The sequence below is a fragment of the Pongo pygmaeus genome, chromosome 18 (genome assembly GCF_028885625.2).
Source record: "Pongo pygmaeus isolate AG05252 chromosome 18, NHGRI_mPonPyg2-v2.0_pri, whole genome shotgun sequence".
In the NCBI taxonomy this organism is placed as follows: domain Eukaryota; kingdom Metazoa; phylum Chordata; class Mammalia; order Primates; family Hominidae; genus Pongo; species Pongo pygmaeus.
In genome coordinates, this window is record NC_072391.2 from 83,850,016 (window position 1) to 83,876,901 (window position 26,886).

Genomic DNA, 26,886 nt, shown 5'->3' on the forward strand with positions numbered 1-26,886 from the left:
ATATCATCCCCAAGGGCTCTTGAACCGTTTGCAATCAACCGCTCACCCAGTCTCCCCACGGAGCGCGCTCCCCAACTCACCCTACCCACCCAACAAAACAAAAAAAGGCTAAAATATAGAAAATCAATTTGGAGACTCCCAGGGGGACGTTGTCAGGAGCAGGAGGCAGGGACAGCGCCCTGGGGTCGGTGTTAGCGGCCGGCGCCGGCCTGGGCCAGGGGAAGCGTCCACGCTTGGCGCCCGCGGTGCGCGGCGCTCATTGCGCGCGCCTTCGAGCGAAGCCCCCGCGGAAAACAGGCTCGGGTTTCTCCTCGCAGGGCCCAGGAACTCGGCTCTGCCTGGCCCTGGTGGGTCGCTGCATTGTCCCGGTCTTCTGGGAGTGCGGGGTCAGCTTATTAGAGGGAATTTCTACCTGGGAAAAGGGAGAGGAGTTTCGAAGCTGAAGTTGGTGGGCTGCGAGTGTCCACGCGGGAGACGAAAGGGGGAAATAGCAGAGTCACTTCACCCTTTTCCCCAAACCCCGCAAAACTGCTCGCCGTGACGGGGATGATTTGCCGAATTCACGGCGAATTCGGAGGATTAAATTGTCAGCACGTTGCTACCTTCCCCTCTATCCACTCTGCTGCCTGGCTCCTCGACGGGGGGCGAGGGAAACTCAATTTCTAGGGTTTGCCTCTAAAACCTCGATAGGTTATCCTTGACGACCCCGAGCCTGGAAACTCCCTGTTGATGATTAATTATTTGATTAAATAAGTATAACATCCAGGAGAGGACCTGCCATTCCAATCCAGCGCGTTTGCTTTGAATCCATTACATCTGGGCCCCCATAATTAGGAAATCTAATTATTCGCTTCATCACTCATTAATAAGAAAAATGTCCCAGGATCATTGCTACTTACAAGGTCTTTGGGGGAGATACTTTACTCCATTAATCCATTCTATTTTATATTTCAAACTGATTTTTTTAACAGAGGAAAGTGGCTATTTTTTTGTTCTGGGCATGTGGGCCCATTCACTAAAATGTGATCATAAAATAAATTTTAATAAGATATAACTTTTTAAAAAGTCTTTTCAAGTGAAGACGGAGTCGCCGCGGAGGCCGGGGCGGCCAGGTCTTAGAGCCGACGGATTCCTGCGCTCCTCGCCCCGATTGGCGCCGACTCCTCTCAGCTGCCGGGTGATTGGCTCAAAGTTCCGGGAGGGGGCGTGGCCCGAGGAAAGTAAAAACTCGCTTTCAGCAAGAAGACTTTTGAAACTTTTCCCAATCCCTAAAAGGGACTTGGCCTCTTTTTCTGGGCTCAGCGGGGCAGCCGCTCGGACCCCGGCGCGCTGACCTTCGGGGCTGCCGATTCGCTGGGGGCTTGGAGAGCCTCCTGCGCCCCTCCTCGAGCGGGCCGAGAGTCTACCTGGGTCCCCAGGCCGCGGCGTCTCCGCTGGGTCCGCGGCCGCCCGCCTGCCCGCGCTGCCGCCGCCGGGTCCTGGAGGCCAGCTGGGAGCGGGGCCGGCGCTGCGCTCGCCCGGGGCGAGCCCTCCAGGATGCCGATCCGCCCGGTCCGCTGAAAGCGCGCGCCCCTGCTCGGCCCGAGCGCCGCCGCCCGCGCCCCCTCGCCCCGGAGGCTGCCAGGAGCCCGGGGCCGCCCCTCCCGCTCCCCTCCTCTCCCCCTCTGTCTCTCTCGCACTCTCTCGCTCTCGGGGCCCCCTCGCTTCCCCGGCCGCAGTCCGTGCGCGCGGGCGCCGGCGAGCCGTCTCGGAAGCAGCATGCAGGCGCGCTACTCCGTGTCCGACCCCAACGCCCTGGGAGTGGTGCCCTACCTGAGCGAGCAGAATTACTACCGGGCTGCAGGCAGCTACGGCGGCATGGCCAGCCCCATGGGCGTCTATTCCGGCCACCCGGAGCAGTACAGCGCGGGGATGGGCCGCTCCTACGCGCCCTACCACCACCACCAGCCCGCGGCGCCTAAGGACCTGGTGAAGCCGCCCTACAGCTACATCGCGCTCATCACCATGGCCATCCAGAACGCGCCCGAGAAGAAGATCACCCTGAACGGCATCTACCAGTTCATCATGGACCGCTTCCCCTTCTACCGGGAGAACAAGCAGGGCTGGCAGAACAGCATCCGCCACAACCTCTCGCTCAACGAGTGCTTCGTCAAGGTGCCCCGCGACGACAAGAAGCCCGGCAAGGGCAGTTACTGGACCCTGGACCCGGACTCCTACAACATGTTCGAGAACGGCAGCTTCCTGCGGCGCCGGCGGCGCTTCAAAAAGAAGGACGTGTCCAAGGAGAAGGAGGAGCGGGCCCACCTCAAGGAGCCGCCCCCGGCGGCGTCCAAGGGCGCCCCGGCCGCCCCCCACCTAGCGGACGCCCCCAAGGAGGCCGAGAAGAAGGTGGTGATCAAGAGCGAGGCGGCGTCCCCGGCGCTGCCGGTCATCACCAAGGTGGAGACGCTGAGCCCCGAGAGCGCGCTGCAGGGCAGCCCGCGCAGCGCGGCCTCCACGCCCGCCGGCTCCCCCGACGGCTCGCTGCCCGAGCATCACGCCGCGGCGCCCAACGGGCTGCCTGGCTTCAGCGTGGAGAACATCATGACCCTGCGAACGTCGCCGCCGGGCGGAGAGCTGAGCCCGGGGGCCGGACGCGCGGGCCTGGTGGTGCCGCCGCTGGCGCTGCCCTACGCCGCCGCGCCGCCCGCCGCCTACGGCCAGCCGTGCGCTCAGGGCCTGGAGGCCGGGGCCGCCGGGGGCTACCAGTGCAGCATGCGAGCCATGAGCCTGTACACCGGGGCCGAGCGGCCGGCGCACATGTGCGTCCCGCCCGCCCTGGACGAGGCCCTCTCCGACCACCCGAGCGGCCCCACGTCGCCCCTGAGCGCTCTCAACCTCGCCGCCGGCCAGGAGGGCGCGCTCGCCGCCACGGGCCACCACCACCAGCACCACGGCCACCACCACCCGCAGGCGCCGCCGCCCCCGCCGGCTCCCCAGCCCCAGCCGACGCCGCAGCCCGGGGCAGCCGCGGCCCAGGCGGCCTCCTGGTATCTCAACCACAGCGGGGACCTGAACCACCTCCCCGGCCACACGTTCGCGGCCCAGCAGCAAACTTTCCCCAACGTGCGAGAGATGTTCAACTCCCACCGGCTGGGGATTGAGAACTCGACCCTCGGGGAGTCCCAGGTGAGTGGCAATGCCAGCTGTCAGCTGCCCTACAGATCCACGCCGTCTCTCTATCGCCACGCAGCCCCCTACTCCTACGACTGCACGAAATACTGACCTGTTCCGGGACCTCCCCTCCCTGGCCCGCTCTGGCTTCGCTTCCCAGCCCCGACCCAACCAGACAGTTAAGGGGCTGCAGAGACGCAAAAAAGAAACAAAACATGTCCACCAACCTTTTCTCAGACCCGGGAGCAGAGAGCGGGCACGCTAGCCCCCAGCCGTCTGTGAAGAGCGCAGGTAACTTTAATTCGCCGCCCCGTTTCTGGGATCCCAGGAAACCCCTCCAAAGGGACGCAGCCCAACAAAATGAGTATTGGTCTTAAAATCCCCCTCCCCTACCAGGACGGCTGTGCTGTGCTCGACCTGAGCTTTCAAAAGTTAAGTTATGGACCAAATCCCATAGCGAGCCCCTAGTGACTTTCTGTAGGGGTCCCCATAGGTGTATGGGGGTCTCTATAGATAATATATGTGCTGTGTGTAATTTTAAATTTCTCCAACCGTGCTGTACAAATGTGTGGATTTGTAATCCGGCTATTTTGTTGTTGTTGTTGTTCAGAGCCATTAATATAATATTTAAAGTTGAGTTCACTGGATAATTTTTTCATCTTGCCCAACCATTTCTAACTGCCAAATTGAATTCAAGAAACCGATGTGGGTTTTGTTTCCTGTACAATTATGAGATATAATTCTTTTTCCCATTGTGGGTCTTTTACAAAACAAGAAAATAATTTATTTTTTTGTTGGTGGATAAAGAAGTCAAGTATCTGATACTTTTTATTTACAAAGTGTGATGGTTTTGTATAGTAGGTTCCACCCTGAGTATTCCTAAAAGAAAAAAAAACTTTAAAAATCTAACTTCATCTATGTTTGTCTTATGTGGTCTTAATTGTTGTACTTACCTTAAAATAAACCCATGTTGTTTTTTCTGCCCAAAATTTGGACAGTGTTTGTGTTGTTGCATTTTTTAAAAACGAGGTGTGTTTGCAAACCCACCTGCTTTGATTATTTTTGTTACACAGGTGGGTATATGCGTAGACACATAAAAATGACCAGAGAATAGGAGCACACACCTGCTGTCTTGTTTAGTGACAGAAAAAGGCTTTTGATTAATTTTAAAATCCCACTCTAGGATTTTTTTCTTTTCAAGAAACCACCCAGTTGGAGGGGGCTGCCTGAAGGACCGGACCATGAGCTTGCTGTGATGCATTTTGTTAAATGCAGAAAAACATGCTAATTGTCAAAACAAACAGTGCCACTCCATCTCAGTGTCCAGCCATCCCCAATTTAGGAGGTGAAGGAAGGGAAGAATAAACATTTCCCGTTTGCTAACTGCAACCCAGGGTGAGTCCTGCTTTCCCCCGATTTTATAAAATTTGAGCTTCTTTGCCTGCTTTAATGGTTTTCCAGAGAATTTGAACTGGGCCAATGAAGGTCTGAAGGGGACGGATTTTCTAGCGTTTAATATCCATCCCCCTTAGCAGCCAGATCAGAGGGGAATTTCAGACTTCATTACTTCTCAATGTCATGTCTAAATCTACACCCTCATCGCAGTGAAAAATTTTAAAACCTCATTACCTTTCAAAAATAATTTATGATGCTTTTAGAGTTCTAAATTCAAGTTTTTCAATATGTTAAATAATACAGATTATTTTTTCTTTTCAATGTTAATATCTCGTCTTTTACATTTTTAATAGCAACATAGTTTTTGTGAAATGTAGCTGATGAAATGGCTTTATTATCTATTTCAATGGCTGAAGTCCGCCACTCCCCTGCTGGCTTCTATGTGTGAATTTGGGGACCAAAGCTTCATCAATTCCCACCCCAGCAGGTGAGCTGTACCTTGCCAATGCTGAAGTTCTTTGTGAGCTTAACGTTTCAAGACCTGATGATTTTGCTAAAGGTGATTTTGCTTGATGCCGTGGCGCTGAACGTAACCCGGGTGTTGTTCTTGTTGTTGTTTTAAACATGGCACTTTACCTCTACGCTATGTTGAAATAGAATTAGGGGAAGCTTAAAGCATAATAATTTTCCCCATATGTGCAACACAGACTCTTTCAATCTGTGGCCCCAGAGGTGGCACACAGTTAAGATTTGGAGGCTGTTTCATTGCTTTTCATAATGTGCGGGTGCCCGGGCGTCCGGGTGCTAGACTTTCAGCAGGCCCCAGGCCAGGCGGGCTTCGGTTGAGTGAACAGGAGGAGGAAGTTAAGGAGGTAGGGGTGGGGAGAGACCCTCTCCAAGCTGCAGAAGAAGGTGGCCCAAGTTCCTTGCCTGCGTCTGCCGTGACGGTTTCATTTTACTTCTCGCTTCATGCTATTTGCCCCAGGAGAAGAGGAGAGTATTCCAGACCCCAAGCGAGCTGGCTTTTCCCCTTCCCTAGATGTTTGAAAGAAAGCTTTCTGAAAGCTTGCCCTCATCGTAAGCTTTGAAACCGTTGGTGTCCTGTTAGTGGCGAGGCCTGAGAGACTCACAGAAAATAAAGGAGAGCGACGGTGTGGCTGAGAGCCCCCAGCCCTGCTGTTGAAACTACACTGGGCTTTTGCACCTTTAGGAAGCCTTTTTAAAGAAGTCCTGCTGTGTGGGGGCCGGAAGCCCAAGTGAGTGGCTCTTGTGGAGGTTATCGGGAGGGGGTTTTTCCATTCCTTGGGGAACGTGGGCAACTGGGGGATTGTATCTGAAACTTTATTCAGGTCTTCGGCGGCAGCAGAGTGGAGAACCAGGCCCTTAGTGTGTAGCGGCCTGGGGATTTTGGGACTCATCTGAGGACCCTGTCACTCAAGGCTTCCTCGTCTCGGTGGGGACAGGGATAGGTGCGGTAAGTGCTAGAAGGCTGGTGGCCCCTTGTGCTGTGAGCTGGCTCAGAGCTCTGCCCAGCCCCGGTGTTCTGGGGTTGCAACAACCAGCGTCCTGCAGTGCCTGTGTGGACCTCAGGCCTGGGGGCTTAACGGCCTCTGGGGCATCTGTTGCTCTCCCAGCGGAGTGGGAAGATTCCACAGCACGTGCTGTGAATAGCCAACGTTCTCGCCAACAGTTTTGCGTCTTGGCAGCCACCCTGCCCATCTGCTGCCCAGTGTACAAAAAGTATGTGCCCAGGGCATTGGCTATTCTTGATCCACTCATCCTTTTCCTATTGCCTTCTGGTCCTCAGGAGGTTCTGGGCCTTTCAAGGAAAGGGGAAAGGAGGTTGAGGATGGAAGGGTCAGAGTGTCTGCCACAGGCTGCAGGGACTCTGGGCTGGGGCGGCTCTGCAGACCACGCAAATGCAGTTTGCACGAAGTCTGTCTGATAACTCTGTGCCTTCCTGACCCAGTAAGAAGATATTGCAGGGCCAATCACAGAGATGTCGCGAATCAAATGAAAGCGCCCAAACACCATGGCAGAGACCTTCCCATTGAATTAACGCTGCGTCCCTGGCGGGTTTTGGCTGGGTGGCCTCTGACTCTAAGCACAGTCCAGTTATGACAGATATGGGCCACCTGGAGAGACCCCCATGGCCTCTGAGCATCCCATACATTCTCAGCCCCAGAGAGGCTGCAGCCAGAGTAGCCTCCTCGAATGGGCCATCTTGTGTAACCTCTGAGGCTCCACCCAATGTTCACAGCTTTCAGGAAGAGGGACTGCCTGCGTCCTGCTGGCCGTGCCCAGGCCTCTCGAAGGCTGGGCTTGGGTCTGTGGTCAAAAGGCCATCACTGCTCTGAAATAGGTGACCTATCCCTGAAGATGCAAATCTTGCTGTGACTTTTGTCTGGGAATTGCTGGAACACTGGGCTAGGAATGAGAAGACCACATCTTTCTGTGTGAACAAACCACTTCCCCTCCCTGGCCTTGGTCTCTTTGTCTGTAAAATGACCAGGTGGCCAGGGCTGCGCTGCACTCCCCTTCTGGGCATAGCCAGGGCTGCTGCCATGGGGCCTCACTTATGCTGCTGACCCTCCTGCCACCAAGACATGAAGATCAGAAGCCAGACGCAGAAGAAAACACAGGGTCCTGGGAACTTCTGCGCTTGGCTCATAAATCTTTCGGGGGTCCGTCCCCTTCCCTTTACCCAGTGACTGCGTGGGGGTTGCTGCTGGCGCAGGGAGAGGCTTGTGAACAGAGCTCCCAGCTCACCGGTGAAAATGAACCCTGTGTGCTTGTGAAGGTCTCCTCACTCCTCCTCCCCACCCCCATCCAAAAAAGGGGGTGGGGGTGTTGGGCAATGTTGGTTGATGGGAACTTATTGTTAACTGAAAACATGAGCTGGGTGGAGATAGAGACACCAAGATAAGACACCCATTGAAGGGTGGGCAGAGCCACTTGTCTTCAGAAGGTGCTGGGGTCTCCGAGCCTGTGGTTGGCACCTTGGGAACGTGTGTTTCCCTGGGTCCCTGTCTGACTCTCTCAGTGGGATGAAGGTGGGTAAGTAGAGACCTGAGGTTTTATGCCTTAGGTGCCAGTAGGCTGAGGCTGGTTGGGGGTCTGGAGTCCAGTGCCTTTGTTCCAGGTGAGTGGGACAGGCCGTGTCAGAGCTACCCAGAGAGCCCGCCCCTTGCCTCCCAGTGAGCGCTTTCTTGCACCACATATTTGAAATGCTTTCCCAAACTTTGAGCAGCGCGTTCCCTGCCTGCCTCTTGCATGGCCTCCGCTCGCCAAGACGTTTGAAATGTTTGCTTTTTGACATACGCATGTAAGGAAGGGGGCGGGCGGTTTCAGGGGAGATTGGAAGGCTGGCAGCTGCTCTTCAGGGGCAGCCACTGGGTCTGGGAAGACACCACCCACCTATAATTTGTGCCAGGCTTTCTCTTCCCTTTTCAACCTTCCTGCTGTAGAGCAAAAGCAGAGGGCTAGGTTTGTCTGAGTGTCAGCCTTGTGGGGACTTCATACTGGGCGGTGGGTGTGTGAGGAGGGAAGGGGGGATGGTTGGTAAAGCTGCTGGCATCCCTGACCCATTTAGGGGATGGAGCTGGGAGGCTTCCACCCGCTTTGTGTCCTGAGGTGCAGCTTCATGCGCTGGAACCTCAGTCTATGCCCGCCCAGGCTGCGAGGTCGTGGAGACACTGGGCCTCGCCTGTCTCAGTGGCCCTCTGGCCCTGGGTCTCCATCTGTCTTGTGTTATTTTCACAGGTGGCCTTCCTAGTGGAGTCCCTCTCTCTAAGGCTGAATCCATGTGCACCAACTCAGGCCCTTACAAAGATTCAGGTGACATCAGACAGATCACCTTAAGCACTCTGCGACAGTCTCTCGGCTGAAAACAGTCATAGCATTGAGAGGGTTATCTCCGGGATTCATGAATGTCACACAGGTTGGCAAGGTGCTTCCATAGTGTCCTGTTCATAGTAAACTCTCATGACCAGCCATTAAGGTGTACCTGGAACATAGAAGAGAAAAAGAGGAAGAGAAAGGAATCTTTGGTCTGTGTGACCTGCATTTATCATACCGTGCTGTGCAGCCCCGGCGGGGAAAGCCACTGTGTCTGGGAAGATGCCACTCACCTTTAATTCTGCCAGGCTTTTCCTTTCTTTTTCAACCTTCCTGCTCTACAGGGAAAGCAGAGGGTTGGGCTTTTCAAAAACCCAGTGAGAGCATGTGCACCAACTGCCTCTGTTTAGAGCCTTTCCATCATTTCTGGGAACAAGGTGTGCTATAAATAAGTGCATCATTTGGGAAATCCCGCCCTACTTTTGGGTCTCCTTCTGCATTCGCTGATTCAGTGGGACCACGATTACCTTCATGTCCCGCTCACTGCCTCCCAAGAGAAGGGAGGCCCTGGGCCCTGCTCCTCCAGCTCTGGAAATCTTCCACTCTTTTCAAAGTGGGCTGGGAGGGAAGGAGGAAGAGGTCTTCTGGGTTTTGGTGGGACATAAGCAAGGACTCTGGAATTTTCTTATAATGTTCTGAATCTCCCAGCTCCAGAGGTGCTGCACACCCTCTCCTCTCTGGAGGGCCCCTCTCCCACTGTCTACTCCAGACAATCTCTGCCTCTGAGCCCTTCCAGATACCTGAGCATGTCAGACCTCAGAGCACCCACTTTTGGAGGACACTCACGTGGGCTGTGGTCCCTGTGCTGCCATTTCCTACTTTCAGGGTCTTGGGGTGTTCTGTGTCGAGCCTCAGTTTCGTCATCTGTCAAATGGGTGAATCTGCCATGCCTGCCTTTCACAGATTCAGTAAGGGTTGGCAAGAGAACTTCCATGGAGCCCTGAGTGTCCACACCTGGTGCTATTATAAGATGATTTTCTGTCTTTGGAGCACTTTCTCATGGGACACCTGAGGCAGGTTAACTTACAGGGCTTCGTTCGGTTTCCTTGTTTGCAAAATGGGAGTGACAAAGGTTTCTATTAGGGCTGCTGTGAGGATGAAATGGCTCAATACATTTTAGTTATTCATATTATTATCATCTTTGTCTCCAATGTTTTTAGGTTGTCAGTAGGGTGAAGGCCTAAGCCCTTCATCTTTCCACCGCAGCTCTTCTCAAACATGCTACACATGCGGTTGAATCTTACATACGTATATAACACATACACACATTGTATATGTGTTAACTGTCTTTACGTTTGGAAAAGTGATGCAGATATTTGGAAAGCGACACAGATTACTGTTAACTCAGGTTTCTGCTTTGTACTTTCCAGTGAGGAAGGTTGACTGGATGGCTTGGGGCACAGTGGGAGGAGCTCTTGTCTGTCACCCCTCAGCCTTTTTATCTGAGGCCGTTTTCATCACCAATGCCTGGGCTCTGATCTGCCTCCCTGAGGAGTGCACATGCGCTTTGTCCCAGGACTGGGAACGAGGCTGTCTACCCTCATCCCACGCTGAACCCCGTTTCTGCTCAAGCCTCAGAGTTGGAAACTCCAGTCCTTCTGGAGCATCCGGGCAGGCCAGAGATCTCAGGCTTTTCTTGCAGGCTGGGAGGTGAGCCTTCACCAAGTGACTTCTCAGATGACGCGCTTTTCTGGGATCCGAGGCTTATGAATCTGCAGGGAACATTCAGTGTCCCCATCTGGCTCTCTAGGACACTCGTTCTAGAGGCCCGCCCGGCCGTCTCCCAGGCTCCGCTGCCCCCGGCAGGCCCTTCGCTCCGGCCTCAGCCAACAGAGCCTCCGCACGAGGGCGCATCCGCTCTCGGACTCCCAGGGCTTGAGCCTGCACTCCCCGGAAATATGGAAATTGCCCCAGCGCGGGGTTCCTTCTAACAGAGGCCCCTCCTAGGCTCAGGTTACAAACTCATCAATCACCCGGGAGCCCGGAATTCAAACCCGCTCTGGAGCCGGGCTGGGGCGCAAAGCCGGAGTTCTACAGCTGAAACCTCCCAGAGACTTTGCACACTTCTGCAAACGCGCGGGGCTGGGTGTGCGTCTCCAAACCGCGACTAGAGCGTGGGCATTTTTTTTTTTTTCTCTCTCTCTTTCCTAATCTCTCTGTCTCTCTCTCTCTCTTTTTTTTTTTTTTTTTTTTTTGCTTTACTATCGGTGCCCCGCCCACCAGCCGCCCGAGTCTCCGCCCACGTCCCACCCATTACCAAATCGGGCAGTATTTATCACTGTACAAATTCAAGCTCGGATTTGCCTTAGAGTTTAGAAGACGCGCCGGGACGGCGGGAGTTTCGGTAGAGGCAGGGATGTGCGTGCTGGACTTCGGGTGTCGCGTGGGGAGCTCCAGGAGGGGCTGTGGGATAGGAAGGTGGGGAAAGGGTTGCATAGTGACACCGGTTTATCTCTCGGTCTGGGTGTGTTGGAGCGAGCGCCGAGGCTGGAGAAGGAACTGGATCCAAACTTGAGCTTGCTGGGGCGCGCGGCCCCGGAGAGGTTGGGTGACCCCAGAGACTGTGGGGCCTGCGGGTTGCAAAGGCGCTGGCATTGAGGTTTCTTCACCCCAAGGTTGAAAGGGGTGCGCGGGTGAGAGCGAGTGGTAACGAAAGGACAAAGCCCCGCCCCTCCTGGCCAGAGGTTCACCCCCAGGACCTAGGCGGGCGCGGCCGGGCTGCTCGCTGGACCCACGTTAGAGGAGCAGGGCCGCGGAGGGAGGCCCGAGGTGTCCCAGGGACTGGCCTGTTGCTCCCGCAGGCAGTGCCGGTACCCAGATCGGTTTTTCCACCCTTCCTGCGACTTCCTTTTTGGTATTTTAAATTTACCCGCTCCCCTGCGGTCTACTTATTCCATGGGCTGGGTACCTGGGAACCCCAAACACACGGGTTATTTCTGATTTTCTCATTTTGAAAAAGGATGCCCGCCACATTTCCGTGTTCACAGGCTACCTGGGCACTCACATCCCCAGCCGGGTGTGGCAGCGGCAGACACTCCCTCTACCCCTGTAGGTGCCCTCGGTGCCTCTCCCTCCTTCCCGGCCCACTGGCAGTGGGCCATTTCTACACCCACCTGCCATCCTCCCCCTTCCCTCGTCTCTTTGACATGCTCACACGATTTGCTCAATAAGACGCCAGTTATCCGAATGTGTGTGTGTGTGTGTGACAGTGTGTGTGTGTTTTAATATTCAGGGGGTGATCATAAACAGGAAGTAGTCACACTAGGTGCCGTCTACCCTTACCCTAACCGGTGGAGTGGGGAAGAGAGGCCCCCTTCGAAATCAGCATGATTCAGGATTTTTTATTCAAACAGTGATGTGGGAAAATGTAAAATGAGATGGGGGTGGAGGGCTGCCTACACCCCAGGGTGGGTGGACACAGGGAGAGCAAGCAGGCTTCCCAAATGCCTAATGTAATCACGGGCCAGCTGCATGCACTTGTAAAGTTGTTATAACCCCCTCCTTGTTATAAACAGGAAAGCCCAGAATATAAAGCTGGAGACCCACATTCACAAATACCAGGCCTCCCGCGCCAGCTGCCACGGCCTCCTTTTATGGTGTTCCTCTCTTGCAACCTTGGCCCCATCAGGAGGACCTTACTTTTGCCCCCAGTTCTCGAAATGGGTTTATTTTGAAACCTTCCTCAATGGAGCTGTGGACCATGTGCTCTTCCCCAGACCCCCAGTGCCTTAGGCCTTCCCTTCCAGAGAGACTGGGCTTCCAGAGTCCACTTTCCTTCCGATTTCCGGAGAGCCCTGGAAGGGAGGGTGTGGGAGAGCAGGTCCCTAGAGGGTGCCACCTCCTACTGGGTCTGCCACCTGTTTTTCCAGGGAGGGCTGCATCCCCTTCTCAGCAGACACTCAGGCTTCTTAGACACTCTCCCTGCCCCAATCTAAAAGGTTCCTAGGACCTCAGAAAGTGTTTTACTAGACTGTGGCATCTCGACATCTCCGGTTAAGCCTGGGAGAAGAAAAGGCCTTTTGTGGGAGGACCTGGGGTTATGGGGCTCCCCCAGGCCAGCGTAAAACTCATCCCTGCACACCCACCCCCATCTCCACATCTCATTCCTGGCTCAGCAGACCCTGCTCTGAGCCACCGCAGTCTACATCCTGCCTCACTGACTGTGTGTGCTTACAGCGTCAAGGGGTGGACGTGATATTTCAAACATCAGATCAGTGCGTTTATATATTGGGTGCCCGGAAATTTTTCCAAATAAACACAGCTTGATTCAACTTGGGTGGGCGGACTTATCAACAGACTAATTCTATAAACAAATGAAGGAATAGCCCCAAAACCGATTGGCTGGTATCAAAAAGACACGTGGAGGGAAAAGCTTGGAGTTTTTCAGCAATGAAATTTTAATTAATGTGGGTGGGCTGAGAACACAAGGACTGTTTATCATAGACAATTTATTTTCCAGGGCTAAGTCAACATATAACAGCAAACTTACAACAATTATTTAACATTTTTAAAGCCATGAAGAAGGGACAGAGCACGGAGCGGCCGGGGAGAGCGGCAGAGCCAGAGGCAGAGGCACGGCTGGCTCCCCGGGAGGGCCCTTGCGCCGCGGGGCGCAGTGCGTAGGCCGCCTGGGTCTCCTGCGTTGCGGGGAGCGCAGCGCAGGCTCTAGCTTGCCATGAGCCACCTCTTCGATCCCCGGCTGCCTGCCTTGGCCGCCTCGCCCATGCTGTATCTGTACGGTCCCGAGAGACCCGGGCTGCCTCTGGCCTTCGCCCCCGCGGCTGCTCTGGCTGCCTCGGGCCGGGCCGAGACCCCGCAGAAGCCTCCCTACAGCTACATCGCGCTCATCGCCATGGCGATCCAGGACGCGCCCGAGCAGAGGGTCACGCTCAACGGCATCTACCAGTTCATCATGGACCGCTTCCCCTTCTACCACGACAACCGGCAGGGGTGGCAGAACAGCATCCGCCACAACCTCTCGCTCAACGACTGCTTCGTCAAGGTGCCCCGCGAGAAAGGGCGGCCGGGCAAGGGCAGCTACTGGACGCTGGACCCCCGCTGCCTGGACATGTTTGAGAATGGCAACTACCGGCGCCGGAAGAGGAAGCCCAAGCCGGGCCCCGGAGCCCCGGAGGCCAAGAGGCCCCGCGCCGAGACGCACGAGCGCAGCACGGAGGCGGGGAGCGGGGCAGGGGGCTCGGGCCCCGCAATCTCCCGCCTGGAGGCAGCGCCCGCGGGCCCCTCGCCCCTCCTGGACGGCCCCTCTCCGCCGGCGCCCCTCCACTGGCCGGGGACCACGTCCCCGAACGAGGACGCCGGTGACGCTGCCCAGGGCGCAGCGGCCGTGGCGGTCGGCCAGCCAGCGCGCACGGGGGACGGCCCGGGGTCCCCCCTGCGCCCCGCCTCCCGCAGCTCTCCGAAGAGCTCCGACAAGTCCAAGAGCTTCAGCATAGACAGCATCCTGGCGGGAAGGCAGGGCCAGAAGCCGCCTTCAGGGGACGAGCTCCTAGGGGGTGCCAAGCCTGGGCCCGGCGGCCGTCTGGGTGCCTCGCTCCTGGCCGCCTCCTCCAACCTCCGTCCGCCTTTCAACGCTTCCCTGATGCTCGACCCGCATGTCCAGGGCGGCTTTTACCAGCTCGGGATCCCCTTCCTCTCCTATTTCCCCCTGCAGCTTCCCGACACGGTACTCCACTTCCAGTAAAGCAAACAATGGCACGGTTCTTCTCCCGGCCCAGCCTGAGCCTCCGCTGAGCGAAAGGCCACAGCTCCCACCGGCGGAGGATTTTAAAATGATCTTTGCCTGGGTCGGCCTGTGGGTTCAGGGAAGTGTTACCAACCATTGCGCGCAGGTGGGCGCGCTCGCCTGCCTTCTGCGAAGCAAACTTTTCCCAGCAACCGGGAGCAGCTACGGAGACTTAAAAGATCCCCGCGGGGTCATGGGCACCGCACGTGGGCCCTGCAGGGACCTCTACCGCGGCAGATTCCTTGACTTTTGGCCTGTCTAATGGAGTGTGGTCTTCAGCCGCCCACCGCAGGTCCTGCGCCTCCCGAGGATGCAAGGGCCCGCAGACCACCCAAGGCAGGCCTTACAGGTGCAGTGTGGTCCTTTCGACCGGGGACCCCCGTATGACCGTCGCCTGCTTCGCTGTTGCCGTGTGGCTCAGGCCTTGGTTTTGAGCCCATCTGGGTGGTGGGTGGTCACAGCTGGGTTTGTTCCTGACTTGAAGTTGTGGAGGTGCCGGGGGTGACCCCGGGTTTTCAGGTTTTCTGGGAGATGTAGGGCCCGATGAGGATTTATGACCGATGTTCAGGTATAGAAGCTGACAAACCACCCAGAGCAATAACACTTTTATTTTAAACAGAGAATTTTTCTCTTAATTTCTTTCTGGGTAGTAAAAGGAACATGTTTTATTCTTTGCATAAATACTTGACTGTAAGCATCGACCTTTGAAAACGCCTGTATTAACAATTTTTATAAAGAAAGTGCACTCTATATAACATCTTCTTGCATTATGATAGCTCATTAGCCAACACACGTGCAGCTATGTAACCCACAACAGCAGACGTCCTATCCTTTTGCTTTTGTTTTTAAGGGATCAAAATATTTCAAGGGATACCACGAGGAAGGGTGTGAGGGGGAGGGGATATGCCTTGGACAATGTCAGAGTATTGATTTCCATGTTTTTTCAAGATCCAGGCTTGGTGGTCGCTATATTTTTCAGAAACAGATAACGAAGGACTACATTTATGGGTGAAACAACCAAAAGCAGCTGCAGAGAGAGAGAGGGATGAATGCGGGGGAAGAATAAGGGGACGTGCTGGCGTCCGCTGGAAGGGGCCCCTCTGGGCCCCAGAGGACCTGAGGCTTGATGGCAGGAATCTCCCAGACACTCCTGGCCCCCGCACCCCCTGCAGCCGCCCGCTCTTCCCTCCCAGCCCTGCCAGGCAGGCCTGGAGGCTGATGCTAAATCAATACCTTAAAGAGGTGACTGACAGTCTGGGGAGGGGCGCAAAGGTCTGCAACAAAAATCTAATTAAGAACATTGAGATGTTCACAACCAAGTTCAGCTTGGAACTTCGGGGAAATGCAACCGACATCTATGCCATCTCTAGCTGGGTAATCTTCGAGGCCCTGAAATGCAATTTTCTGAACCTCGAAGTCACTTTTATTTTATGTCATGTGATAAAGACACAAGTAGTCACACACTATTGGAAATAAGCTGGGAGGGAGGTCTTTAAGATCGCTTTTAAAATAGTTTCCAGGACTTGTCTAAAAATGATGACAAACTTTGAATCCAGAGGGCCTGTTGGTCAATGTGTTGGAAAGGACATTTCAGGCGGGCAGAGTAATTGGATAATTCACAGGCATAGAGGTGACTTTTGGAAAATTCATTCTCATATCCATGCTGAACCAGGCTTCCACGACTGGGTTCTACCCAGGGCAGTGGGAAGACTCTGGGAAACTTCAGGCCAGCCTTGATTGGAAGAACTTCCAAGAGGAGCCATTGCTGAGATCCAGGCTCACTGTGATTCACTGAAAATGTAGCGAAAGGGCTGTCACTGGATATTTTGCTATCCCAAACTCTCAGCCTCTGTGAATAAAGTTGTTTTTTCATTAACCTCTCAGTGACTAGTTCAGTGGATTACTGGAGGGAAATAAACAAATAGTGTAATAAGAAAGAGGAGACTGGGATTATATTTGGGAGTCGTGTTAGCATCTCAGGAGGCTCTGGCTTCCGAGGGGTAAACACACAGATGGAGGGGAAGGAGTGGAGAGGATGCCGGGCCCAGGAAGCTGCCTCCATATCAGAAAGCACGATGAGTTAATTCTGCCATATTGAATTGGGTTTTAATCTTTCCTTTTTCTTTTTTGTGTTTGATATGTTATCTTGGGAGGTTTTGTTAATTTGTGATGGCTATGTTTTGAAGAAGCAAATAATTTGATACTGCAATTTTAAAAGGATCATATTTTAAAGTTACTGTTCCATAAAGTATTGTACAAATGTTACTTTTATGACACAGAAAAAATGCAGATGTATCCACTTTGTGTGTTTATACATGCATAAAGAGAAATTCTATTTAATCCCCACTTTCATCTGGGTTAGAAAAGCTAAGACAAATGGATAATGAGGTCATTTTTATGAAATCTATATAATTTCATGTGTATTCCTTCCTCCCGACCCAAAAAGAGGAGCTTTGGGTCTTACCAATCCGAATAGCTGTTCTATTGATCCAGATTTAATCGTTGGCTCAAAATTATGGCTCAATAAGATCAATAGCTCTTAATTAAAACAAAATCTCAGCTATAATTAGGGTGAGCCAGAAGCAAGCTTATCATTGTACTCTTAGGCAATCTGAAGGAATACCGCTCTGCTCTCATCTAAACAAAGGGAACAGATCTGCCTTCTGTAAATGATCTTTGGTTCAAGCCCTGATTACACACACACACACAAACACATACCCACACACGTATGAGTGCACTGATCATAATGAGGATATGGCAGGCACATGTATGATAACTAAGTGTGTATACATATGTATACGTTTATATATGTGTATATACATATATATACATGAATGTGTAGGGGTGTGTGTGTGTATTTGTTCTGTGTACATGAATGCTCATAAATGTATCTTTTTTGAATATACTTGAGACTCAGATCAAGTACTGAGTCCTTTCACTTTAACCCAAGTATTGATACTATTTGAAAGATTTTGTTTTTCTATATAGTTTTTAAAAATAGATAATAATTTCTATAGAGCTTAATAGTTTTGTTTCTCTATGTAGTGTGAACCAGGGATAACTTTATTGTTCTATGTTATTATAGTGAAACTAACAGATTTTATTTAAACATGGTGGAAGACACCCGCTTTGAGAATTTTTCCCTCTGTTCACAAGGACAGAGAACTTTACAAAAGACTCTTGCTCTGCCTGGCCTCATCTAGTTGCTGGCTCTTTTAGAAACGAACGGCCTCCTGGGCCTCCAATGAACCATAAGAGTTTTGAGGACCTGAACAGGACCTGTTTAGCCATTTTCAGATTTAATTGTGCCCATTTGAATGGTGGTCTTCACCATTTCACTCAAAGTGGTGAGTGTATGCCCGCGTGTATGTTAAAGAATTAGCCACATATAATTATTGTTACAGCTGAAAGCCAGAGCCAGCCTGCCCAGACCCTGGCAGGTTAATGTTAACATCACAAAAGTAGGTGACGTTTCCAGTAACCAGCTGTGCCCGGGAGTGAGAAAATAGGGGGAGAGCCATGATTTTGTGTACTTCCTGGATTCATGGTGGCTGGAGTCTCGCTTCCATGAAATAAAGGTTGTTTCATAGAATGAAAAACATAAATGATAAAAAGCAAAGTTTGTCCATTAAAAATAAAAAGCGTGAGTTTGTGGAAAAGTAAGATTCTTTTGACTCACATTTAAAGCAGTTTTTTAAATATGCCTGAATAGCCACGTGGCAAGCCCTCTCCTCTGCTGGTCCTTATCCAGAGGCCCCAGTGCTGAGTTCTTCAGGGCTCAGGCAGGGGCCACAGGTGTTTACAGTGACCTGGAGTGGGGCCTGATCACTGGAGCGGGCAGTGGTGGGGCTTGGGCTGAACTGGGGTGAGGGAAGTTCTGTCCCTTCAGATGGCATCCAAATGCCAATTGCACTAGGCAAATCAAATGGTGGCTTATAGGCCAGATGTAGAGTCAAGCTCAGGCTCTCCACCATGGGGTGCAAATGAAATCTGGGGGGGTCACAGTCAACTCAGGTGTCTTTACACTAGCAGTGGGGGTGGAGGGAGGCAATGGGACAAAGATTTGGTCCCAACCTGTTTTTTCCATTAGGTACAAGAATCAGCGTCCTGGCAGGAAATAGAAACCCACGTAGATGGCTCCATGGAAAGGATCAGGGTGGAAGGACTATTTATGGAGGAGTGGGCTGGGTGGAGGAAACTGCCAGTGATTAGCAAGGATGAGAACAGCTCCATCCTGCCTCTGCCCCCCACAGCCTGCAGCAGGTACCACCTTCAGAGCTGGAGTGGAAAGGAGCCACAGTGCTGGAGAAGACAGGTGGGAAGGGAAATATCCCACCTCTCCTCTTCCGCCTTCCAGCCTCATCTGATTCCTCCCATGGGCTGAAACCTGCCAGAAGCCCAGCCTGCAAGGGAGCCCAGGTAATGCTGTCCATAGGGGTCAACCTGCAGAGGAGGTGAAGAGGGGCTGAGAGTGGACCAGGGAAGGGCTGGGCAAGCTGACTGTGACCAGCACACTGGGGGTCCTTCTGCTGGGACCAGGAAGTTGCCGCTGCCCTGACCACACCTTGATGTACAAGAGCCAAGGCTGGGATGTCCCAGACAATGCCTGCGGCTGCATCTGGAGTTCCAGAAGATTGGAATCTCCCATCTGGCAAGCTTCCAAGAGAAGCAGGCTGTACATACTAATCTGGGTCCCTCTTAGGCGGGCAGGGCCTCGGCCTCAACTGAGCTCCAGAGAGGGCCTGCCCTGGCCATGCATCTCTGCCTGGATGTCTTGGAGTCTGAAAAGTTGCTGGACTGCCTGTGATTGTGCACAGTAGTAATGGTTTTTCTTTTTCTTTTCTTTTCTTTTCTTTTTTTTTTTTGAGTCTGAGTCTCACTCTGTTGCCCAGGCTGGATTGCCATGCAGTGGTGTAATCATAGCTCACTAGCCTCAAACTCCTGGGCTCAAGCCAGCCTCCTGCCTCAGCCTCCTGAGTAGCTGGGACCATACGTGCACACTATTACACTTGGCTTATTTTACAATTTTTATGTTTGCAGAGAGGGGTCTGGCCTGTTGCCCAGGCTGGTCTCGAACTCTTGACCTCAAGTGACTCTCCCACCTCAGCCTCCCAAAGCACTAGGATTACAGGGGTGAGCCACAGGGCCCAGCCTTCACTGGGTTGTGTGGCTGACGCTGTCCTGCCCTTCTAGAATGTGTGGACCACATGTTGGCAAGGGCATCCTCAAGCCCAATCCAGAAGAAGTTGGGATGCAAAAAGGGTGTCCACCCCAGGGCAGTGTCCTTGTTAAGCCCACTTGGAAGGGTGAGGAACAACACCCTGGAGTTTGTGAGGTCACGTGGACTTCGACAGCATGAGCCTTAAGGAACAGCTCATGACTTTGCAATGTGCAGCAGAAAGTATTATGAACCTCATGCCTCCCAGAGCTCTTGGCTTCTCATCTATCCCAGGTAGCTGGTCACCATCTCCTATCCATCTCTTCCAGGTCTGCCCCAACACACCCAACAATGGGAGCAATTGCTGTAATTGCATCTTATTGATTCCTTACCCCTCAGTAATTGATCTAGTTGGGGTGAGGTGGCCCCGGAAGAGGGTTCCTTAACCTGGATAAGAGTGTGGCCTCGGAGCCCAGCAGAGAGAGGCTAATAATGCAGCTGAGCCCTCACTTGCTGTTGACATTGGCACAGTGACCTAACTCTTTTGTCCCTTGACTCCTGGCATGGGTACAAGTAACATTAGTAACTACTTCATAGAGCTGTAATGGGGCATAAATTAAATGATGGTTATGCATTCATGACAACAGCCTGCCCTGGTTCTCGTCTGTAAGTAAGAAGAACAATCTCTCCTCCTGCACGGGACCTCATCAGAGTTCAATGAGTTGATGTTTGTAAAATGTCTGGCATACAGAAAACACTCAATACATGCTAAGTCTTAGGGCTGTATACAGACATAACCTCTAGTCTCCATTCATGACTTCTCTGTTCAGCAACAAAAACACGAACAAACAGCGCTGCTCATGTTAGAGAATTCTGTCGGGAACAGAAGGCTCCTGGGGCTGATTTCTGCAGTCCTCCTGCCCAGGCAGGCTGGGATCCATTTCATCTTTTTGTTGCCATGTTTCCTCTCTTGAGATGATCCAACCGTTTGAACACGAAACCAAAAGCAAAATAAGCTGCTACACACGGCAGGGGATCTTAGGAAAACCAAAGGAGAGATGATTTTCACAGGCTGGAGGAGAGCAACATTCCTTTGGTGCTTCTTTGCTTTGCCCAGGCGGTACAAGGAGCCTAGAGGAGACTTCCCAGGGCTGACTGTCTAGCCATTGTGAACTCAAGGGCCTTGGGAATGAATACAACTCTTTATTGCTGCCCCCCAGCACTGAGACCATTCCTATAAGCCAAAACAGAGGTTCCACCCCTCTCCTGGGGAGAAAGGGCCTAGCCTGGAGGAGCAGTTTTCCCTAAACTCATGCATTTCATAGCCCGCCTTATAAAGTGTAAAGAGTATTTCTTTTCAATGCTGTAGCTAAGTATAGCAGGGCTTGGTCAGCTAGAACATTTTTAGAAAGCACATTACAAATCAGGAATGTTTTGCAGAAATAAATAAACTTTCCCACATTTTTGGACTTTGAGTCGGTCCTGCAGCCTCCATCTTGAGAGCATGACTGGTGGGGAAATGATGAATAATTCATCACTGGCACTGCCCAGGGCTCTTTCTGGAACCCTGAGTGTACTGGACATTCTGCATTGACTGAAGTTGTGGGATAAGGATGGACATGCAGGGAGACACTCTCAGGCGAATGGCTGCCCCCTGTCTCCATAAGGGCCACTCAGTGGCATAAGGAAGAGAAACAAATGTATCTCCAGTGTGTTGCATTTCTGACTCAGCCATTTTGGGAGGTGTTCACTGCGGCATCCAAATGCGACGAGAAGAAACCCATGAGGCTGTGGTTCCCACCTGCTCTGCACCAAGGATGACCTGGGAGTTTTGGATTTGCCCAGCATCTGTGTCCTAACCTCAGGCCCTGGCTCACTTGGCCTCTGGTGAAACCAGACAAGTGTATTTTTATAAGTTCCTCAGGCAATTCTATTGATTCTGCAACCAGAGCTGAGAGCCCCTGCAGTGAGGTATAGATGCCACTGGATGCATTTGTAGGGGTAGAGAGAAGACATACTCAGCATTAGCTATCATTTCTTTCTTTTCATCTATGCATATTTACATACAAGTTTTGTTTATTCAGAGTAGACTCTCAGCATCTTTCTATGACCTCAACTACCCTTTTTCTTTATTCTGTGTAGATTTTTCTTTCAATAAAATACCACCATAGAAGTTATATGTGTTCATACAGGAAATGCATAATATTCAGAAAGGTGGTAAAAAAGGAACAAACCTGTAGCCCCACAATTACTTGTAGTAATCCTACCTCCAAGAGTGTGTGCTTGGTATCTCCAATGTATTTTGGTATTTCTTTTGGTATATCATCTTTCTCTAAGTTGTTTTTATTTCGTTAATGCTACCACAATTACCTCCACCATGGTAATTGTGGTAATCATCACCATCATCATCACCACCACCACCATCATTGTCATCATCACTATTGCCACCACCACCATCATTATCATCACCATCATCACCATTGTCACCACCATCACCATTATCATCACCACCACCATCACCACCACCACCATCATCACCATCATCATTATCACCACCATCATTATCATCACTACCACAACCACCATCACCATCACCATCACTATCACCATCATCATCACCATCGCCATCATCATCATCACCATCATCACCATCACCATCACTATTAACATCATTATCATCATTACCACCACCATTATCATCATCATCACCATCATCACCCTCACCACCATCATCATCACCCTCACTACCATCATCACCCTCACCACCATCATCACCATCACCATCACCATCATCATCATCGCCATCATCATCACCCTCACCACCATCATCACCATCACCATCATCATCATCACCATCATCAGCACCCTCACCATTATCACTACCATCACTATCATCATCATCACCACTGCCACCATTATTATAACAATCATCACCACCACCACCATCATCACCATTACTGTCATTATTATCATCATCATCATTACCACCACCATTATCATCATCATCACCATCATCACCCTCACCACCATCATCATCACCCTCACTACCATCATCACCCTCACCACCATCATCACCATCACCATCACCATCACCATCACCATCACCATCACCATCATCATCATCGCCATCATCATCACCCTCACCACCATCATCACCATTACCGTCATTATTATCATCATCATCATCACCACCACCATTATCATCATCATCACCATCATCACCCTCACCACCATCATCACCACCCTCACTACCATCATCACCCTCACCACCATCATCACCATTACCGTCATTATTATCATCATCATCATCACCACCACCATTATCATCATCATCACCATCATCACCCTCACCACCATCATCATCACCCTCACTACCATCATCACCCTCACCACCATCATCACCATTACCGTCATTATTATCATCATCATCATCACCACCACCATTATCATCATCATCACCATCATCACCCTCACCACCATCATCATCACCCTCACTACCATCATCACCCTCACCACCATCATCACCATTACCGTCATTATTATCATCATCACCATCACCATCACCATCATCATCATCGCCATCATCATCACCCTCACCACCATCATCACCATTACCGTCATTATTATCATCATCATCATCACCACCACCCTTGCCACCATTGTCATCATTACTGTCACTAAGTTGCATTTCAACATTGCCTGTGCAGTGCACATGCAGAGTACTGGGGACAGAGAACTCTGCAAGTCACACTTCTTTTACTTTAATTGCTGACAGCTTGGTAATGGAGACAGGTGAGTGAAACATATTTATTTATTAAAAGTTTTAATTTTGATATAATTGAAGATTCACAGGAAGGTGCAAAGAAATGTACAGGGAGGTGAAAGAGACTTATTTTGTACAAGAACTTTCATATCCACTTTCTCATTCTCTTTTAACCACCTTCATGTGAGGTAGGCATTACCATTTTCTCCACTTACATACACACTAACACAGGGACACTCAGAGAGGGTTAGGTGGCTTTTCTTAAGGCACATGGCTAGTCAGTTTCAGAATTAGTCCTGAAATTGAGAGTCCAGCACTCCCAGCCCTCTGGTTCATTCTGACCTCCTGCTGTAGTGTCTGGCACCAGGGATTGGGAACAAAGACTTCTGCCAAGTGACCCCTGGTTGGCAGGTCCAGTCAGTGACTTTGCTGTCCTGTCCATCATTCTCATGGGGGAATCATGCTGGCTTCTCTCTCTAAGCCCTGTCAGGATCTATTTCTGTTTTCAGGTTGATTTTTATCCTTCCTGAAATTACAGCAATAACTGTTGGTTAGAATTGTGACTTCTGTTGTCTGTGTAAACCAGTGAATCTCGATCTGGGCTAAGCACTGAAATCACTCTGTGTGTGTGTGTGTCTGTGTGTGTGTGTGTGTGTGTGTGGCAGGGGGAGCAGCTTTAAAGGTGCTGGCAGCAGTGTTGCAACCCCAAATGGTATTTCAGAAACCTTCCCAAGTGATTCTAGTGTAACTGATTTTGGGAACCAGTGGTTTTGACATCATTAAGGGAAGGCTTGATGTCAAGTGCCCAGATTATTCAGAAAAACCACTTAGCATGAAGGAATAAAAAAGTGGGTCCAGGGCTGAAAGAAACAGCCCAACTGTTTGGTATTACACAAGCCCTGTACCCTCATCTCCTTGTCCACACTCTTGGGAGAAAGATTGAGCACACAATCTTTGCCCTGTATCGTATCATTTAATCATTTCAACAACTCCAAGAGGTTGGCTAGAGTCTCTCCATTAGACAGATAAGAAACTGAGGCTGGGGCGTGGGACTTCATGGGTAGCATACAGGAAGAGGCTGAGTCAAAAATTGAGGTCAATTTCTTCTAGAACCCTTGCTGTCCTTCACACCATCTTCTATGCTGCCCATACTAGAGTTTCACAAATGTTAAAACACATTTCAGTGCAGCGTAAAGGAAGTGCATGCCTTTAGGAATATCCATAGAGGAAGAGGGTGGCTTACATTTTTCCATGATGAAGAACATGCCTTGTACCTAGTGGTCTTTGTAATCGGCATAGTTTATCATTTCTCATCTAACGAATAGTGATTGCCATTAACTGCCAGGCTGTGATATGCCTTAGGAATATGTCAATGAACCAGACCCAGGTCCTGACCTTCAAGGGCTCACATTCTGGTGGGAAAAACTAGAGAAGCAAATTGACATGCACCAGCCATCTAAGGCAATTTGGACATTTATGGTTACTCAAAATCTTTTAAACACTCTTCAGTTTCTGATAGATTCACGTACTTCAAATCCTACCTTCCCAACATAAAACAGGAAGAAAGCCCTGCTTGTCTCTGGGTGTTAGCCATCTGGAGTCAACCACTGAGACATGCAGGCGTGAACCTTGGATTTCTCAGGGAGGCAGGTGAGCAAAGGGGAGGGCATATTATGCTGGCTTTGCTGCTGTGGACCATGGAGGTGGTCCTGGAGCCAATGGCTGTGGCAGCCCCTTTCTGTGTGATTTGAAGGCGTCTGATCCTAGAAGAGGCAGCAGTTTCCTTGGTGCTTATTTCTGCAGTATAGTGCAGGGAGTCACCCCTGGAAGCTCAGCCTCAAATCTGTTTTGTAAGTTTTGCAGGCTCACCTCATAAAGTGAAAGAGACAGGCAAGGAAACACCCTCTTAGCAAACAGCATCCTACACAGAAGTCCTTGGTCTGCACGGCACATCACAACCATCTAGGGAACTTAGCAAAATGTGATACGTGGACCCTACCCTCAGAGATTCTGATGTATCTGGCTCGAGGTTGGTGCACACTTACCTGATGATCTTAGTGCACAGTTATGGGTGGGAGCCATTAATCTTACAGAATCCAGCACTGGTCTAGTACAGTGGTCCTCAACTGAGGGCAGTTGGCAATGTCTAAAGACAGTTTTGGTTGTCATGACTGACAGAGGGATGCCACTGTCACCCTACAAAGCACAGGACACTCCTCACACCAGAAAATAATCTGGTTCAAAATGTTAACAGTGCTGAGGTTTGAGAAACCTTGTATAATCCCTCTTTGTGAGGTCTTGACTCTGAAGAATGGAGTAATGGTATAAGTCACATTTCTATTATCTTCTCATCTCTCTGTGAGAAGTTCACAGAGCTCTGGGATTTTGAAGCTAAAGGGCATAGAATACCTCTTAAGCAGGGCTGCCTTTTATGACCTAGACCAGTGAACCAAAAAAAGAGTAACTTAACAATGTTTAGTAGCCACATTAAAAAAAGTAATAAGAAACAAGTGAATAAATTTTAGTAATATGTTTTATTTAACCCTACATATCCAAAATACTATTGGCCGGGCATGGTGGCTCACACCTATAATCCCAGCACTTTGGGAGGCCACGGTGGGTGGATCACCTAAGGTCAGGCGTTCGAGACAAGCCTGACCAATATGGTGAAACCCCGTCTCTACTAAAAATACACAAATTAGCCCGGCGTGGTGGCGGGCGCCTGGAGTCCCAGCTACTCAGGAGGCTGAGAGAGGAGAATTGCTTGAACCCAGGAGGTGGAGGTTGCAGTGAGCCAAGATCGCGCCACTGCACTCCAGCCTGGATGACAGAGCGAGACTCCATCTCAAACAAACAAACAACAAAATACTATAATTTCATCATAATTTAATTAAATAAATAATGGCTACTTTACTTTTTTTGGTTTAAGTCTTCAAAATCCTGTTCATTGTTTGTGCTCAGCACATCTTGGCTTAGACTGGCCCCAGGTCATGTGCCCAAGATGCACGTCCAGTGGTCCCTGCATGGGACAGTGAGGCCTCTGTCTCCCTTGGATTGCCTTTCATGTGCTGTTATGGAATTCTGCAGCTCTTTATGGACTTGTCACAGTGGCAATAAGGTAATTATTTGCTCATTAATATGTTTTGCATCTGTCTCTCCCTGCTGCGCATAAGCTCTATGGAGGCAGAGGTTTATTCTAGTTGCTGCTCCCATTTTTTTCTACAGCGTCTAGCCTAGTGTCTGCCACACAGTGGGTGCCACAAAACTACTTGCTAAAGGATGAATTTTTCCCTTACTGCTGACTCTCTTGCTGGAGTGAAAGTCCCTAGCTCATTACAACCAAGTGCTTGGAGCGTAATAGACAATAAATGCTTGTGGAACGGACGTGAAATCTTGTGAAGGTGCCCTCTTCCTCTCCACGTTTCCTTCCTGCTTCTGAAGGCTCCTTCCGTGCAGAGGCGCCCCCACCCCTTTACTCCCTCAGCTCTGGAGAGGAGGGGGTGGGAGGGCTGATCTGATTCATAAACAACAGTAGAATTAATGGGATATTGGGACCCAGCCTGGCTCTTCTTCCCCCTGGCAGTGGGGAAATTTTATGTTGTTCCTTTGTGCACTGGCTTTTAGAAGGGGCTGCCCACATCCACCCTAATAATGTGTGGGGGCTTCAGTGGTCCCAGGCTGCTGTAGCTGCATGGGTGAGTCTGTTGCTCACTGTGAATCTAAGCCACCGGCTCCCAGCTAAGCTTTCATAGCAAAAGTTTTGGCTTCTCTTTGCCC

At 51.1% G+C, this 26,886-nt stretch overlaps 3 protein-coding genes across 5 annotated transcripts in view; 2 read left to right on the top strand and 1 right to left on the bottom strand.

The window, feature by feature from the left end:
• The window catches only part of MTHFSD (methenyltetrahydrofolate synthetase domain containing), a 465,469-nt gene that overhangs the window by 36,769 nt on the left and 401,814 nt on the right, over positions 1 to 26,886 (bottom strand). The gene's annotated exons all lie outside the window — the stretch shown is intronic.
• FOXC2 (forkhead box C2) lies at positions 1,275 to 12,988 on the top strand. Of its 2 annotated transcripts, XM_054455230.2 has the most exons (3): positions 1,275 to 3,444; positions 4,355 to 4,548; positions 12,905 to 12,934. In XM_054455230.2, exon 1 carries the CDS (start codon positions 1,759 to 1,761, stop codon positions 3,262 to 3,264), a length of 1,506 nt encoding a protein of 501 aa, XP_054311205.2. In that variant the 5' UTR covers positions 1,275 to 1,758; the 3' UTR covers positions 3,265 to 3,444; positions 4,355 to 4,548; positions 12,905 to 12,934. The 2 variants fall into 2 exon arrangements, with proteins under 2 accessions (XP_054311205.2, XP_063510230.1); XM_063654160.1 differs by lacking the exons at positions 4,355 to 4,548; positions 12,905 to 12,934 and adding an exon at positions 12,959 to 12,988 and having other exon boundaries at positions 1,275 to 3,168.
• FOXL1 (forkhead box L1) lies at positions 13,095 to 17,847 on the top strand. The gene has a single exon (XM_054453598.2). The coding sequence runs from the start codon at positions 13,121 to 13,123 to the stop codon at positions 14,144 to 14,146; it is 1,026 nt and encodes a 341-aa protein (XP_054309573.1). The 5' UTR covers positions 13,095 to 13,120; the 3' UTR covers positions 14,147 to 17,847.